This window comes from Musca domestica, unplaced genomic scaffold (assembly GCF_030504385.1).
Source record: "Musca domestica strain aabys unplaced genomic scaffold, Musca_domestica.polishedcontigs.V.1.1 7, whole genome shotgun sequence".
NCBI lineage: Eukaryota > Metazoa > Arthropoda > Insecta > Diptera > Muscidae > Musca > Musca domestica.
In genome coordinates, this window is record NW_026712383.1 from 913272 (window position 1) to 928416 (window position 15145).

Sequence of the window (15145 nt, forward strand, 5' to 3'; positions counted from 1 at the left end):
GTGCGATATGCTATAACAGCCATCGTCGTCGTGTATGTGTGCGTGTGTTAGTGGTGATTTGCCTTGCCGTCGTTGATCAACATCGAATGGGCATCATGTAGGTGTGAGCATTTTGATACAGCACAACGGCAAAGCAACGAAATATAAGGCTGAGGCAGAAATTTTCAAAGGAAAAAATGTATTGATGGAAAATGTAAATATTTTGCCAAAATGTCATTTTTGGATGAATTCGTGAAATTTAACAGAGAATATGAAAATATCAAATTTTTCAAAATTAAGTAGAAATTATAAAATGACCAAATTATGGGGATTTTCGAGAATTATGACCTGTGGGTAATTAGGAAAAATTTTAAATATTTTATTATCTTTTATGACCTGGGTTAAAAATAATCCGTGGCGTCCACGATTATATTGGCTCAATAATTACCTAATAAGAACAGTAATTAGCGAAAGTAATTTTTTTTTCCCAAAATGAAACACGTGTACAAATTACTTATTTATTAGGTTACAATATATACGATAACTGTTGAAATAAATTTTTCTCTTTTTTAATTTAATTTGTAGCCCTGAAAAGGGCTGTAGATAGTATGTTTTCAATATCGAAAATATTGTGGAAAAGTAATCTTTCTGGGAAAAATACTTCTTGGCGGCGGTTTTCTTAGCAGCTGGCTTCTTTGCTGCTGCGCCTTTTTTTGGCTTAGCAGCTGCAGTTTTTGCCTTGGGTGCCTTTGGTTTAGTGGCAGATGCTTTGGCGGCGGTCTTTGCTGGTTTAGCTTTAACTGTACCGGTTTTCTTGGCAGCCTTTGCCTTTGTTTTGTCGGCCTTCTTCTTTTCAGCGGTCTTCTTGGCGGCAGAGGTGTTTTTGGCAGCTGCCTTCTTCTCACCCGGCCTTTTTAGGGGCGGCAGCCTTCTTCTTTTTATCACCAGCGGCTGGGCCTTCTTCTTCTTTTCAGCAGTCTTGGCTTTGGGTTCCTTAGAGGCCGAAGCAGACAATTTGAATGAACCAGAGCACCCTTACCTTTAGTTTGGATCAATTTTCCACTGGCAACGGCACCTTTCAGTACTTCTTGATGAAGGGGCCAATTTTTGGGCATCTACTTTGTAGGTGCTGGCCAAGTATTTCTTGATGGCGGGCAATGATGAACCTCCACGTTCCTTCAGGGTCTTGATGGCGGCATCACCATTTGCTGGGTTGGAGGGTGGGTAGGGGCAGCTGATGGCTTCTTTGCTTTGGCAGCGGCTTTTTTTGGTGCCTTTTTCTCAACAGCGGCAACTGGGGAGGCGGTGGCTTCAACAACGGCGGCGTCAGACATGGTTATTCACTGTTTGGTTTATATTTCACTGTTAACACAAATACACTCACAAATTTATGTGTACTATTATTTTTGTTAGCGGCGAGCTAAAGTGTAGGTACATCGAAAAGATGAGATGTGCATAGTAGTCAATTGGTAAATTTTTCGAAAGATTGTGTGGAAGCGTGTTTAATTTTTTACAAAAGTTTTCGGAGAAATTAATTTTCCTGAAGAAGCTTTGATAATTTTCACTAAAATGTTTTATACCTTTAAAGTATAGATTTCAGGCTATGTTTTAAAGAAGTTTGGTGTAATTATCACTTGCCGTTTGTGAATTATAAACGTTTAACTTGGCAGATTATAAAAATGTAATCACAAATTTTCAACTAAAATTTAAAAAAAATCAATTTTTTATGAAAATTTAATTGAAATTCTTTTTGAAAATGTAGCCTGATATGTTTACTTTAGGATCAAAGAAAAATATCGATGAAATTTCATATTTACTATGTGAAAAAAATTGAAATTATTATGTGGTCTATGACAGCAGAAATCCTCTTGTTGGCATAATTTCAATGAAGAAAAGTTTTTCTTGAAATAAATTTGAAAGCTCAAATCTTAATAAGTTTTATAAAAATTCTTAAAAAACATTTCAGAATTTGTATATTTACATCAAATATAACATTATTCACAAAAGTCATAATTTACGGGAAAGTTACAAAATCCCCAGAATACTTCAACTACCAATGTACAGGCATTCAGTGACAAACGGTTATGTATTTTCATTTTGCAATATTTTTTATGAAATTTAACATAATTTGTTCTAAAATTTATTAAAAATAGTATTAGAAGCCATTTTCTACGTCATTTTGTCAAATTTTTGATAATTTTATGAAAAAAATTATCCCCAAAAGAAATTCCTCTTTACAGGCAAATATCACCTAGAACACTTGGAAATGACATGAAATTAATTGCGTTTTACAAAAATGATTTTCGATCAACTTCAAAGGTAGATATTATTGGAATTCCTTTTTATAATACTTTTAATTATATTTTACATCAAAATTATCAACAAATCAATTATTTTCTTCTTCAATTTTTGAAAATAATAATTATTACCAATTTCTTCAAATACATCGGGCAAAATAATTTTGTAAATCCATACGGAGAAAATTCATAACAAATCTCTTAAAATGCGTTTAAAACATTTAAAAATGTTGCTGAAAGGAATAAAACATATTTCATACATCATTCCTGAAAAAATAAATACGGGGGCACATTTTAGCTGGAATTTTTAAAATGCACATGAAATAATTCTTAGAATTAAAGGCAGAGAATTTTTTTTTCCCGTTAAATTGAATAGTCCACAACAGAAAAATGATCGAAGGGGAATAAAATGAGAGAAATAGACAATTTCGCGCCAAAAACATAAAGAGAGCAATTTTTTGTTTACGGGAAAAGGAAAAACAAAATGGACAAAAAAAATCCCGTTAGCAAAATGTATGTGGTGGTTTGTTTTATGATCATAGCATTTTTTTTCGAAGAGGGAGTACAAAAATGATAATAATTTTGCAAATTAAAGGAAATATCAAAATGGATAATAATCAAAATTCAAATAAAATTAAAAAAATAAAATATTCGATCAAAAAAAAAAAAAATTAAATAAAAAATAAAGTGTCGAAAATCATCAACGAAAAAAAAACACATCAAAAAAATATATCTTTATTATAAAAATGTTAATTGTTGAAATAATCATAGCCCTAAATTATTTTTATTTTTTTCAAAAAAATACTAAAAATTGTAGATTGAGTAAAAAATATCTCTTTTTTATAAAATATTTGTGGTCCTGAAAAGGACCGATTGTTTTGTTGTAAAATTGTTGCTTTTAAACGTCAAGAATTTAAGCACGTTCTCCACGAATACGTCTGGCCAATTGGATATCCTTAGGCATGATGGTGACACGCTTAGCATGGATGGCGCACAAGTTAGTATCTTCGAAAAGACCAACCAAGTAGGCTTCACTGGCTTCTTGCAAGGCCATAACAGCAGAGCTCTGGAAACGCAAGTCAGTTTTGAAATCTTGAGCGATTTCACGAACCAAACGTTGGAAGGGCAATTTGCGGATCAACAATTCAGTACTCTTCTGGTAACGACGGATTTCACGCAAAGCAACTGTACCAGGACGGAAACGATGAGGCTTCTTAACACCGCCGGTGGCTGGGGCACTCTTACGGGCAGCTTTGGTAGCTAGTTGTTTACGGGAGCCTTTCCACCGGTCGATTACGGGCAGTTTTGCTTAGTACGAGCCATTTTTCACTTGAATTTTTTTCACTTCACTAGAGATATGCACACAACACGGTAGACACTGTAATAACGTTGCCATCGCCACGAAAACGAGTATTTATAGAAATTGTGCTGTTAGCATCAACTTTCGGGGTTGATATGTTAGTGAATTCTTACCTATCCGTATACCAAATGTACACGCACACACAAAAGAGAACATTACAATACTAACGGCAATGTACACACACACATATAACTGTACATACTTTACTTGTGTGTTCAATAGTTGGAGAGAGCCTCAAATTTTGTATAAATACGAGCGGAATCGCCGGAAAAAAACATTAGTGCTCAAACTGTTAGTGAAGTGATAAGTGAAATAAACTAAAGTGAAAAAATGACTGGTCGTGGTAAAGGTGGTAAAGGCTTGGGAAAAGGTGGCGCTAAACGTCACAGGAAAGTGCTCCGTGATAACATCCACGGTATTACAAGCCGCTATTAGACGTTGGGCTCGTCGTGGCGGTGTAAAACGTATCTCTGGCCTGATTTACGAAGAAACTCGTGGTGTTCTGAAGGTGTTTTTGGAAAACGTTATTCGTGATGCTGTCACCTACACCGAACATGCTAAGCGTTAAAACCGTCACCGCTATGGATGTCGTATATGCTTTGAAGGAGACAAGGCCGTACCTTGTACGGTTTCGGCGGTTAAACAAATTCTTGACGCAATTTGGAGAAATATTTTTTACAACAAAACAATCGGTCCTTTTCAGGACCACAAAATATATCAAAAAAGAGATACTTTCTTGTTGAAAACTATTTTTTTAAAATTAAAATAAATAAAAATAAACACTTACCTTAGGAAATATAGGGATTTTATGTCAAAATTTCTAATAATTTTCTTTTTTCAGCTTTCTCGTATTTTTTTTCTCACAAGTCGTGAAAAATCAAATAAAAAAATATAAATACTTACTCGTTTCTATTTTCTCCAGAATATTTTCACCGAAAGCCTTCTTTTACCGATGTCTCTTATTTTATTCCCGATCATAAACATGCCGTCGGCAACTCACATCGCTAACACATTTACTTCTTCTTCTTCTTCCTCTTCGTATAATAGGAGTATAACATAGCGTCCGCTTTATGTATGTATTGGTATTATTTAGTCGATATTACTAAAGAACGACCATGCTGTGGTAGCAAAGTAATTTCATTTTGACTTTTTTTTTAAACATTGTTGAATGTTTTCTCAAAATTTAATTTGAAATTGTTGAAAATATTTATTAATAGATCGTTGATTTATTTTATTTCGAAAAATTTCATTAAAAATTTGTAAATTTTTCACTAATCATTTCCTTTAAAATTTTACCGAAAATTAAAATCATTGAATTTTATTTAAAAGTTCTTCATTAAATGAATTTATTTTATTTATGTTAAATTTTCTTATTTAATTTTCAATTAATTTAATTTTTCATTACATTATTTTTTAAAAATCACATTTTCGTTTTATTTAAAATTATTATTATTATTAATTTAAAATTATTTAATTTATTTCCTTTTCATCAATTTAAAATTTTTGATTTCATTTAAAGTATCTTTTATTTTCATAAATGTGTTTATTATTCCAAATTTCTTTAAATTATTTTCAAATATTTTCATTTAAATTTCTTTGAAATTTCATTAATATTTGCCTTTATTTTCTGAAATTTTCTTATTTTAATTTAATTTAATTATTTTCGTTAATTTTCATTTCATTATTTTACTTTTATTCTATTTTTTGTGTTTAAAATTTTCCATAGCACCACAATGCGCTTTTCTTTTCATGTATGTGTCCATTTATTTCCACCAAAACACTACTTTGCCGCCAAAATTCCCTTGCAAATCATCTACTTTATGCCTTCCCCAAAGAATGCGCCGGGGTACGATTTTTCACATAAAATTACTACCCAGCCAGCCACACCAACTGCCACATGCTTCTTCTTCCTCATAGTATACATACTCATTTGGTGACGCCACGATCTCTCCTCTCTCGCTCGCTCTATTCCTGAAATCATAAGAGACAACAACAACGACGACAACACAAATATCCAACTGACAACGAAAAACAGTTATTCTGCCAACGTCTCATACAAAATTATTGAGAATTTTATTTTTTTCATACAAATGTAGCTTGACGCAATTTCTTTCTCTTTTCAAATATTTTGTGTCGTCCTGAAAAGGACGGATTGGTTGATTTTCTATGGAATTATACGATGGTCTGTATTCTTCTTCTTTTTCATTCCATAATACCTTTCGAAATAATTTAGGCTTTCTTTTCGGTCTTCTTGGGCAAGAGAACAGCTTGGATGTTTGGCAATACACCACCTTGGGCAATGGTAACGCCAGACAGCAATTGTTCAATTCTTCGTCGTTACGGATGGCCAATTGCAAGTGACGGGGAATGATACGAGTCTTCTTGTTGTCACGGGCAGCATTGCCAGCCAATTCCAAGACTTCAGCAGCAAATATTCCATGACAGCGGCTAAATAGACGGGACGCACCGGCACCAACACGCTCAGCATAGTTGCCTTTGCGCAACAGACGATGGATACGACCGACGGGGAATTGAAGACCAGCACGATTGGAACGGGACTTTGCCTTTTCCCTTAACTTTGCCACCTTTACCACGACCAGACATTTTCACTTTATTTTAGTTTTGAACACTTCACTTAAGCACTGAAAAACACAAATGATAAAAATTTTCATTTTTCATTTTCATTTTTAGCCTATGGCCATTTTATTAATTCAAGTCTTAATACTAACATAGGTTAAATGGCTTAAACCTAACTATACTATAAATAAACATGCATTTGTACAACGCCTACTTTACGTTAACAAAAGTGTCACAACAGTTTGTGATCACAACAAGCTACATTATGCCTTATGGCTACAACTTAAATTATGCCCCGAAAAAATAGAATAATATAAAAAAGGGCTATGAAAATCTTATGAACTAGGTGGAAAAATTAAACTAAATTAGCACTAAATATTTACAATACACTTAAAACTACTTAACCTAACTTAAGAGAGCTGGGCGGTGTTGTACACCAGTCTACTCCAGTCCGAGGATAAAAATCTTCTATGGTAGAATAGAAGACCTTCATCCCCATGGAGTAAGCCCAGCTCGTTCAGCCTGTAAAGGGCGGCTGGCGGCAAATGCTTCCGAGCTCGTAGCTGGTCCGCATCTTCTAAGCACCTAAACGTTCCCTCAACGATGCTATTGTCTATGAACTGGCATTTGTCGAAAAATGCCAGTCCAGTCTTAGTCATAAAGACATCTATCCTGTCTATTTTCGCCCTATCGTAGATCGCCCTACAGGAATAGGATCTATAGGAGCCATCTGCCCTAAGGAAGGGGCGCAGTCCAGACAAGAGGAAGTATTTTTCTTTCCCACAACCTTAGCCTTTCCATCTGATGTGACGAAATGTCAAACCAGACGGGGAAGGCGTAGGCGACGATAGGTCTGATCACCTGCCGGTAGATCAAAAGCCTAACATCGTGGGAAAGACCACCCCTCATCCTCAAGATTCGACTATATCCGAAATATAGACCCTTAGCCCTAGCCAGGACGTAGTCTATGTGCCGAATATGGTCGAACCTCTCCTGAAATACAACACCTAAGTATTTCATCTTGTCTGAAACTGGAACCTGCTCAGAACCTATTCTAAGAACCGGCTGAAACCTCTTAAAATTAGGGTATACTATGCCTGGCCGACCAAGAAAGGCCGTAGCACAACATTTCCCTACATTCAACTTTAGGCGCCATGTAACGAAGTACCGATGGAGGGCATCGAGGTACTCGTTAACGCGCCTATTAACCGACCTAGCAAGCGGACCGGAAAAGGCTAAAAGGACATCATCGGCATAGGTCAGGAGAAGACCACCAGGAGGAGGAGCCGGGATGTCACAAGAAAAGATGTTGTATAACATCGGGCCAAGAAGGGAACCTTGAGGAACCCCTGCCAACACTGGGCGGCGACTAGAGAGTCGCTCACCCACCTTAATCCTGAAGAATCGATCCCTAAGAAAACTAGCGACCATTCTACAGGATTGTCTGTCAAAGCCAAACGATTGGAATTTATATAAAATCCCATCGTGCCAGACAGAGTCGAAAGCCCTGGCGATATCTAGGGAGACGGCTATAGTTCCGTACTTCCTATCAAAACCTTTCCCAACGAAGCTGCTGAAAGCCGTTAAGGCATGGGTCGTGGAGAGACCAGACCTAAAACCAAACTGACAATCCCGCAGAATTCTCCTATCTTCTACGGTTCTTCTAATCCTTGCCAGAATAAAGGATTCGAGTAACTTTCCAAACGGCGATAGGAGGGAAATAGGCCTGTAGTTACCACACTGAGAGGGATCAGAACCCCGCTTCAGGATGGGAACCATCTTGGCCTCCTTCCAAGCCGTAGGAAAGTACCCTAAATTCAGACAATGATTAAAAGAATTGTCAAAAAGGACAGAATTACATTTCCTGCCCTTTTCAAAGCTACATCGGGAATTTGGTCCATACCGCAGGATTTACGGGCTGGTCGGCGTGAAAGCGCAAAACCAACCTTCCTGGGATAGACAAACCCGCTATCTTCCCAAAGGGAGATGTTGTCCACAGAGGAGCCATTAGCAGTGAATGAACTGCTAAACGACACAACAGGAGAATGGTCTTCAATCCCCTCCACCGCCAAGCTAACTTGGCGCTGAAGGAATCGGCAACCGAAACTCCCCCATGTCGAAGCGTTCCCTGCACCTGGTCCGCCAACATCTCAGCCCTATTTTCGTCAGAGCTCACCCTGGAACCAGTGGAGTCTACGAGAGGACTGACTGAATCTCGAGAGGAGAGGCCGGCCAATCGCTTGACCTTACCATAGGTCCTGGAATTGACCGTAATTCCCTCGAGATAGTCCTTATACCGATCGTTTTCGAATCGGCGAATATTGGCTTCAATAATCTGGTCAAGGTTGCGGATGTCAGCCGTGAGGACTAGTCGTCGCTCAGGATCACCAGATCTACGCAACACTCGACAAAGCCGTCTACGCTCCCTAATAAAACTTGCGATCCTAGGGGGGAGATTGCCCAGGATAGTGCTTTTTGCCCTATATTTGGGCACTGAAGCATCTATGGCATCTCGGAAGGCGGAGCCTAAATCCTCAATGCAGCTATCAATATCCGAAATGGATACGTTGCGGTCGGCTGGCAGAGTTACCTCCTCCAAGCCGCTGCGCAAGCGCTGCCTATATCGACGGATATTCATCCGGTCGAAGTTGTGGAACGACCTGACTTCTCCATTTTGTAAGGAGCCTGACTCTATTTCTATGAGAATCGCCCTATGGTCAGATTCAAAGTAGTGGGTCGTTGAGGTCGATCTACCCGCTGCCAGTGCTGCGCCTGGCGTATGCAGGAAGAAGTCGATATACGACCCTGCCGTTCCATTGGGCCTAGTGGGCCTATCAGATGGAATGGCTGCTACATCCGGACAATCGAGAAGGAAGGCAGAGATTGCTCTTCCCCTGGTATCGACCTCTGCACCACCCCATAAGGGATGTTTCGCGTTCAGGTCTCCACCAACTACAAGGTCGCCACTATCGCGTAAAGCGAGTATGGGGTCCAGATCCAAAATTTGGAAGGGACCAACAGGGCGCTGGTAAACAGAAGCGAAGGCTATGGAGGACCCATCTTCCCTCCAGACCTAGCGACACAAGATTCTATATCCCCTGAGGAAATGGGGATTTTTTCTGAGCGGAACCTATCTTTTACTAGGACTGCAGTGCCCCTCTTGGGCCTGTCAGCCTATCCTGCCTATAGATTTTGAATCCTTGGCAGTAAAACTTTTGGCTGGGAGAGAGCCAAGTTTCTGCCAGCAGAATAATGTCCGGCTGATGCTCTAGGACAAAATTCCGCAAGAAGTGCCTCCTAGTTTTAGAACTATGGAGCTGACGTTTAGAAAAACGCACTTCAACATACCTATTCTAAGGCTATATGGACCATTAGGGCCCACCAAGCTTCCGCGTCTCCCCTTTCTTCGCGGATACGCCTAAAACTGGGACCCGAACGACCTAACCTTAGCTAATGTCGATAGATCTCCGAACTCCTTGGGCATGCTGCTCATCAGTCCTCCAATGTCTTGGGTGGGTCCGGATGGGCGAGCGGCAGCAGCAGGAGATTTGGGGGTGGGTTTCTGGGGCTGTCCAGAATTTCCTCCCGCAACACCGGCATAAGTCATCTTGGCCTTCTCTTCAGCGATGCGGCCAGACCTGGCTTTCTGTTTGGACTCGGCTTCCTTCCTTCTTTGGATCCGGGTCTCCAGAATTGCCTTCCGTTTAGGGCAGGAAGGGGAGCCCGCAGAGTGGCCTTCCACTTTGCAGTTGACGCACTTAGGGATTGCGTCCGTCTCCTTGCCCGCTTCAAAGGTGGGGCACAGATGGGTGGGGTGTCCTTCGCTGCACTTCTCGCAGTTTGGCGGCATCCCACAGTTTGCGGCGATGTGTCCATGACGCTGGCATTTGTAGCACCGCGTTGACTTTATCGCCCTATCCTTCCGGATCAACACACTAAGGCTGAATAACCTATTGACCTTATACAACTTATGTATGTCGGTCTTCCTATCAACCCTAACGAGCCATTTATCTGGCGCAATGTTGACTAGGCTCTGCACGAAGACTGGGAAGTCAAGCGTGCAGAGTTCTTCCTTTACTTCATCGGCGGTAAAATCGCCGGAAAGCCTATCTACCACAATGGTATACGGCACCTATCTTTAGGAGTGTGCGTATGGAATTTGTACGCCCTCTGAACTAACAAGTCCCTAACCTTATCGTAGGTACTTAAACTACTTAGTCTAAGGGAAATAACTCCCTTCCTAAGCATTTTGATGGTGAAGTCGCGGGGGTTGAGCGACGATGCCAGGACAGTCCTGATTTCCTTGACTCCCGCCTCATAGATAGTGATGGGGGGAGCCGCCTTCTTCGTTGGGCCATCCTTCGGGGGGGCGGCCGATGCTGCTGGCGAGCCATTTGCCAGCACGGGCTTGGGGGAAGCAGCCTTGGCTGATGCTGCAGAAGCCTTGGACCCAGGCTTCGTCACGGCCTTCGGTGAAGGACCGTCCGTCCTTTTCGAGGATGTTGCAGGCCGGGCAGCATCCTTCATCGGGGCGGCCTTCAGTGCTGCCATGCAGGCAGCGGACGTTGAAGGACCGTCCGTCCTCTTACAGGCAGGGCCGTCCGCCCTACCGTTATTGGGACCGTCCGTCCCATTGTTGGTAGGACCGTCCGTCCTATCTGGAGTGGTTGCTGGCAGTGCAACGCACTCAACCTCCATAAGACCGTCAAGGACTTCGGCTGCCTTGACGGTACCCTCAATGCCACGGCTGTCAATTTGCGCTGACAGCCTGGCATTCTCCTCAGCCAACGCCTTCAGTTGCGCTTGCAGCTGCTCGATGTCGCTGCGGAGGTTGGCGATTGTATTTTCCAACCGGAAAGCACGGTAATCGCTTTCGTCCACGCAACCGCAGCCACTCTTCTTCCGCTTACGCCTCTTGCGCCTGTCCTCGACGGTGATGTAGCCGTCCCTCTCGCTGGTTTCACTTAGCGAGCCCTCCTTCGCCTCCTGGTGTTGCGGCTGCTGTCCAGGTAGCTGCTCCATACTTAATTTCACTTTTTCACTTTTCACTTTTTTATCCACTTTGCAGGTAGTTCTTGCTTCTACGACGTTGTGTTGAAGACTGATAAAAATTTTCGGGCCGAAACGTGCTATTTATACTTTTCTCACACACACATTTCTTCAATAATGGGGTGGTTTGCCTTGTGTGTGCCTGCTAGCTGTGACTACCTGAAATTCTTGTCGACTACAATCTACAAATTCTGTATAGCTGGCCGTTTTGGTTATCATTTGTGAACAGTGTTAAAAGTGTTTGTGTGATTCAAAAAAAAAAAATAATAAGTGAAAATGCCTCCTAAAACCAGTGGTAAAGCAGCAAAGAAGGCCGGCAAAGCCCAAAAGAACATTACCAAGGGCGATAAGTCGAAGAGACGTACCAAGCGTAAGGAGAGTTACGCTATCTACATTTACAAAGTGTTGAAGCAAGTCCATCCCGACACCGGTATCTCCTCCAAGGCCATGAGCATCATGAACAGTTTCGTCAACGATATCTTCGAACGTATTGCCGCCGAAGCCTCTCGTTTGGCCCACTACAACAAGCGCTCGACCATCACCAGTCGGGAAATCCAGACCGCCGTCCGTCTATTGTTGCCCGGTGAATTGGCTAAGCACGCCGTCAGTGAAGGTACCAAGGCTGTTACTAAATACACCAGCTCCAAGTAAATGTCTTGATATTTTTCATTTTGCGTCGAAATACTACCTTAAAAGGCCCTTTTCAGGGCCACAAAAAACATTTCAAAAGAGATCATATTTTGTTGAAGCTACAATTTATCATTATTTAGTAATAAACGAATAAAATTCCATAGGAAATATATTTTTCTCTATACAATGATTTTTCCATGCATTTAGCTAACTCGCATATGTGCCTATGTTTAGCCATTGCTTGTGCGATATGCTATAACAGCCATCGTCGTCGTGCATGTGTGCGTGTGTTAGTGGTGATTTGCCTTGCCGTCGTTGATCAACATCGAATGGGCATCATGTATGTGTGAGCATTTTGATACAGCACAACGGCAAAGCAACGAAATATAAGGCTGAGGCAGAAATTTTCAAAGGAAAAAATGTATTGATGGAAAATGTAAATATTTTGCCAAAATGTCATTTTTGGATGAAATTCGTGAAATTTAACAGAGAATATGAAAATATCAAATTTTTCAAAATTAAGTAGAAATTATAAAAATGACCAAATTATGGGGATTTTCGAGAATTATGACCTGTGGGTAATTAGGAAAAATTTTAAATATTTTATTATCTTTTATGACCTGGGTTAAAAAATAATCCAGTGGCGTCCACGATTATATTGGCTCAATAAAATTACCTAATAAGAACAGTAATTAGCGAAAGTAATTTTTTTCCCAAAATGAAACACGTGTACAAATTTACTTATTTATTTAGGTTACAAATATATACGATAACTGTTGAAAATAAATATTTTTCTCTTTTTTAATTTAATTTGTAGCCCTGAAAAGGGCTGTTAGATAGTATGTTTTCGAATATCGAAAATATTGTGGAAAAAGTAATCTTTCTGGGAAAAATTACTTCTTGGCGGCGGTTTTCTTAGCAGCTGGCTTCTTTGCTGCTGCGGCTTTTTTGGGCTTAGCAGCTGCAGTTTTTGCCTTGGGTGCCTTTGGTTTAGTGGCAGATGCTTTGGCGGCGGTCTTTGCTGGTTTAGCTTTAACTGTACCGGTTTTCTTGGCAGCCTTTGCCTTTGTTTTGTCGGCCTTCTTCTTTTCAGCGGTCTTCTTGGCGGCAGAGGGTTTTTTGGCAGCTGCCTTCTTCTCACCAGCGGCCTTTTTAGGGGCGGCAGCCTTCTTCTTTTTATCACCAGCGGCTGGGGCCTTCTTCTTCTTTTCAGCAGTCTTGGCTTTGGGTTCCTTAGAGGCCGAAGCAGACAATTTGAATGAACCAGAAGCACCCTTACCTTTAGTTTGGATCAATTTTCCACTGGCAACGGCACCTTTCAAGTACTTCTTGATGAAGGGGGCCAATTTTTGGGCATCTACTTTGTAGGTGCTGGCCAAGTATTTCTTGATGGCGGGCAATGATGAACCTCCACGTTCCTTCAGGGTCTTGATGGCGGCATCAACCATTTGCTGGGTTGGAGGGTGGGTAGGGGCAGCTGATGGCTTCTTTGCTTTGGCAGCGGCTTTTTTTGGTGCCTTTTTCTCAACAGCGGCAACTGGGGAGGCGGTGGCTTCAACAACGGCGGCGTCAGACATGGTTATTCACTGTTTGGTTTATATTTCACTGTTAACACAAATACACTCACAAATTTATGTGTACTATTATTTTTGTTAGCGGCGAGCTAAAGTGTAGGTACATCGAAAAGATGAGATGTGCATAGTAGTCAATTGGTAAATTTTTCGAAAGATTGTGTGGAAGCGTGTTTAATTTTTTACAAAAGTTTTCGGAGAAATTAAATTTTCCTGAAGAAGCTTTGATAATTTTCACTAAAAATGTTTTATACCTTTAAAGTATAGATTTCAGGCTATGTTTTAAAGAAAGTTTGGTGTAATTATCACTTGCCGTTTGTGAATTATAAACGTTTAACTTGGCAGATTATAAAAATGTAATCACAAATTTCCAACTAAAATTTAAAAAAATCAAATTTTTTATGAAAATTTAATTGAAAATTCTTTTTGAAAATGTAGCCTGATATGTTTACTTTAGGATCAAAGAAAAATATCGATGAAATTTCATATTTTACTATGTGAAAAAATTGAAATTATTATGTGGTCTATGACAGCAGAAATCCTCTTGTTGGCATAATTTCAATGAAGAAAAGTTTTTCTTGAAATAAATTTGAAAGCTCAAATCTTAATAAGTTTTATAAAAATTTCTTAAAAAACATTTCAGAATTTGTATATTTACATCAAAATATAACATTATTCACAAAAAGTCATAATTTACGGGGAAAAGTTACAAAATCCCCAGAATACTTCATACTACCAATGTACAGGCATTCAGTGACAAACGGTTATGTATTTTCATTTTGCAATATTTTTTATGAAATTTAACATAATTTGTTCTAAAATTTATTAAAAATAGTATTAGAAGCCATTTTCTACGTCATTTTGTCAAATTTTTGATAATTTTATGAAAAAATATTCCCAAAAAGAAATTCCTCTTTACAGGCAAATATCACCTAGAACACTTGGAAATGACATGAAATTAATTGCGTTTTACAAAAATGATTTTCGATCAACTTCAAAGGTAGATATTATTGGAATTCCTTTTTATAATACTTTTAATTATATTTTACATCAAAATTATCAACAAATCAATTATTTTCTTCTTCAATTTTTGAAAATAATAAATTATTACCAATTTCTTCAAATACATCGGGCAAAAATAATTTTGTAAATCCATACGGAGAAAATTCATAAACAAATCTCTTAAAATGCGTTTAAAACATTTAAAAATGTTGCTGAAAAGGAATAAAACATATTTCATACATCATTCCTGAAAAAAATTAAATACGTGGGGCACATTTTAGCTGGAAATTTTTAAAATGCACATGAAATAATTCTTAGAAATTAAAGGCAGAGAATTTTTTCCCGTTAAATTGAATAGTCCACAACAGAAAAAAATGATCGAAGGGGAATAAAATGAGAGAAATAGACAAATTTCGCGCCAAAAATCATAAAGAGAGCAATTTTTTGTTTAACGGGAAAAGGAAAAAAACAAAATGGACAAAAAAAAATCCCGTTAGCAAAATGTATGTGGTGGTTGTTTTTATGAGTCATAGCATTTTTTTCGAAGAGGGAGTACAAAAATGATAATAATTTTGCAAATTAAAGGAAAATATCAAAATGGATAATTCAAAAAATTCAAATAAAATTAAAAAATAAAATATTCGATCAAAATAAAATAAAAAAATTAAATAAAAAAATAA

The 15145-nt window shown here is 39.1% G+C and overlaps 3 protein-coding genes and 1 pseudogene across 3 annotated transcripts; 1 reads left to right on the forward strand and 3 right to left on the reverse strand.

Moving 5' to 3' along the window:
• Positions 1-320: 320 nt before the first annotated feature.
• On the reverse strand, positions 321-1313 carry LOC131806190 (histone H1.1-like). The gene is made up of 3 exons (XM_059130148.1): positions 1182-1313; positions 641-972; positions 321-327 (listed from the first exon to the last, which is right to left on the reverse strand). The coding sequence occupies exons 1-3, from the start codon at positions 1311-1313 to the stop codon at positions 321-323; spliced, it is 471 nt and encodes a 156-aa protein (XP_058986131.1).
• Positions 1314-3164: 1851 nt separating this feature from the next.
• On the reverse strand, positions 3165-3599 carry LOC131806240 (histone H3-like; annotated as a pseudogene).
• Positions 3600-11452: 7853 nt separating this feature from the next.
• On the forward strand, positions 11453-11955 carry LOC131806241 (histone H2B). Its single transcript, XM_059130200.1, has one exon. It carries the CDS (start codon positions 11539-11541, stop codon positions 11911-11913), a length of 375 nt encoding a protein of 124 aa, XP_058986183.1. The 5' UTR covers positions 11453-11538; the 3' UTR covers positions 11914-11955.
• Positions 11956-12728: 773 nt separating this feature from the next.
• On the reverse strand, positions 12729-13522 carry LOC131806233 (histone H1-like). The gene has a single exon (XM_059130191.1). It carries the CDS (start codon positions 13467-13469, stop codon positions 12786-12788), a length of 684 nt encoding a protein of 227 aa, XP_058986174.1. The 5' UTR covers positions 13470-13522; the 3' UTR covers positions 12729-12785.
• Between the last annotated feature and the right edge of the window lie 1623 nt (positions 13523-15145).

Bases quoted from the DNA above. Each gene is read 5' to 3' on its own strand.
- LOC131806190 (XM_059130148.1), bottom strand. From the start codon at position 1,313: ATGTCTGACGCCGCCGTTGTTGAAGCCACCGCCTCCCCAGTTGCCGCT. The intron at 973-1,181 runs GTGATGCCGCCA...TCGGCCTCTAAG, and splicing joins ACCCTCCAACCCAGCAAATG to GAACCCAAAGCCAAGACTGC.
- LOC131806241 (XM_059130200.1), top strand. From the start codon at position 11,539: ATGCCTCCTAAAACCAGTGGTAAAGCAGCAAAGAAGGCCGGCAAAGCC.
- LOC131806233 (XM_059130191.1), bottom strand. From the start codon at position 13,469: ATGTCTGACGCCGCCGTTGTTGAAGCCACCGCCTCCCCAGTTGCCGCT.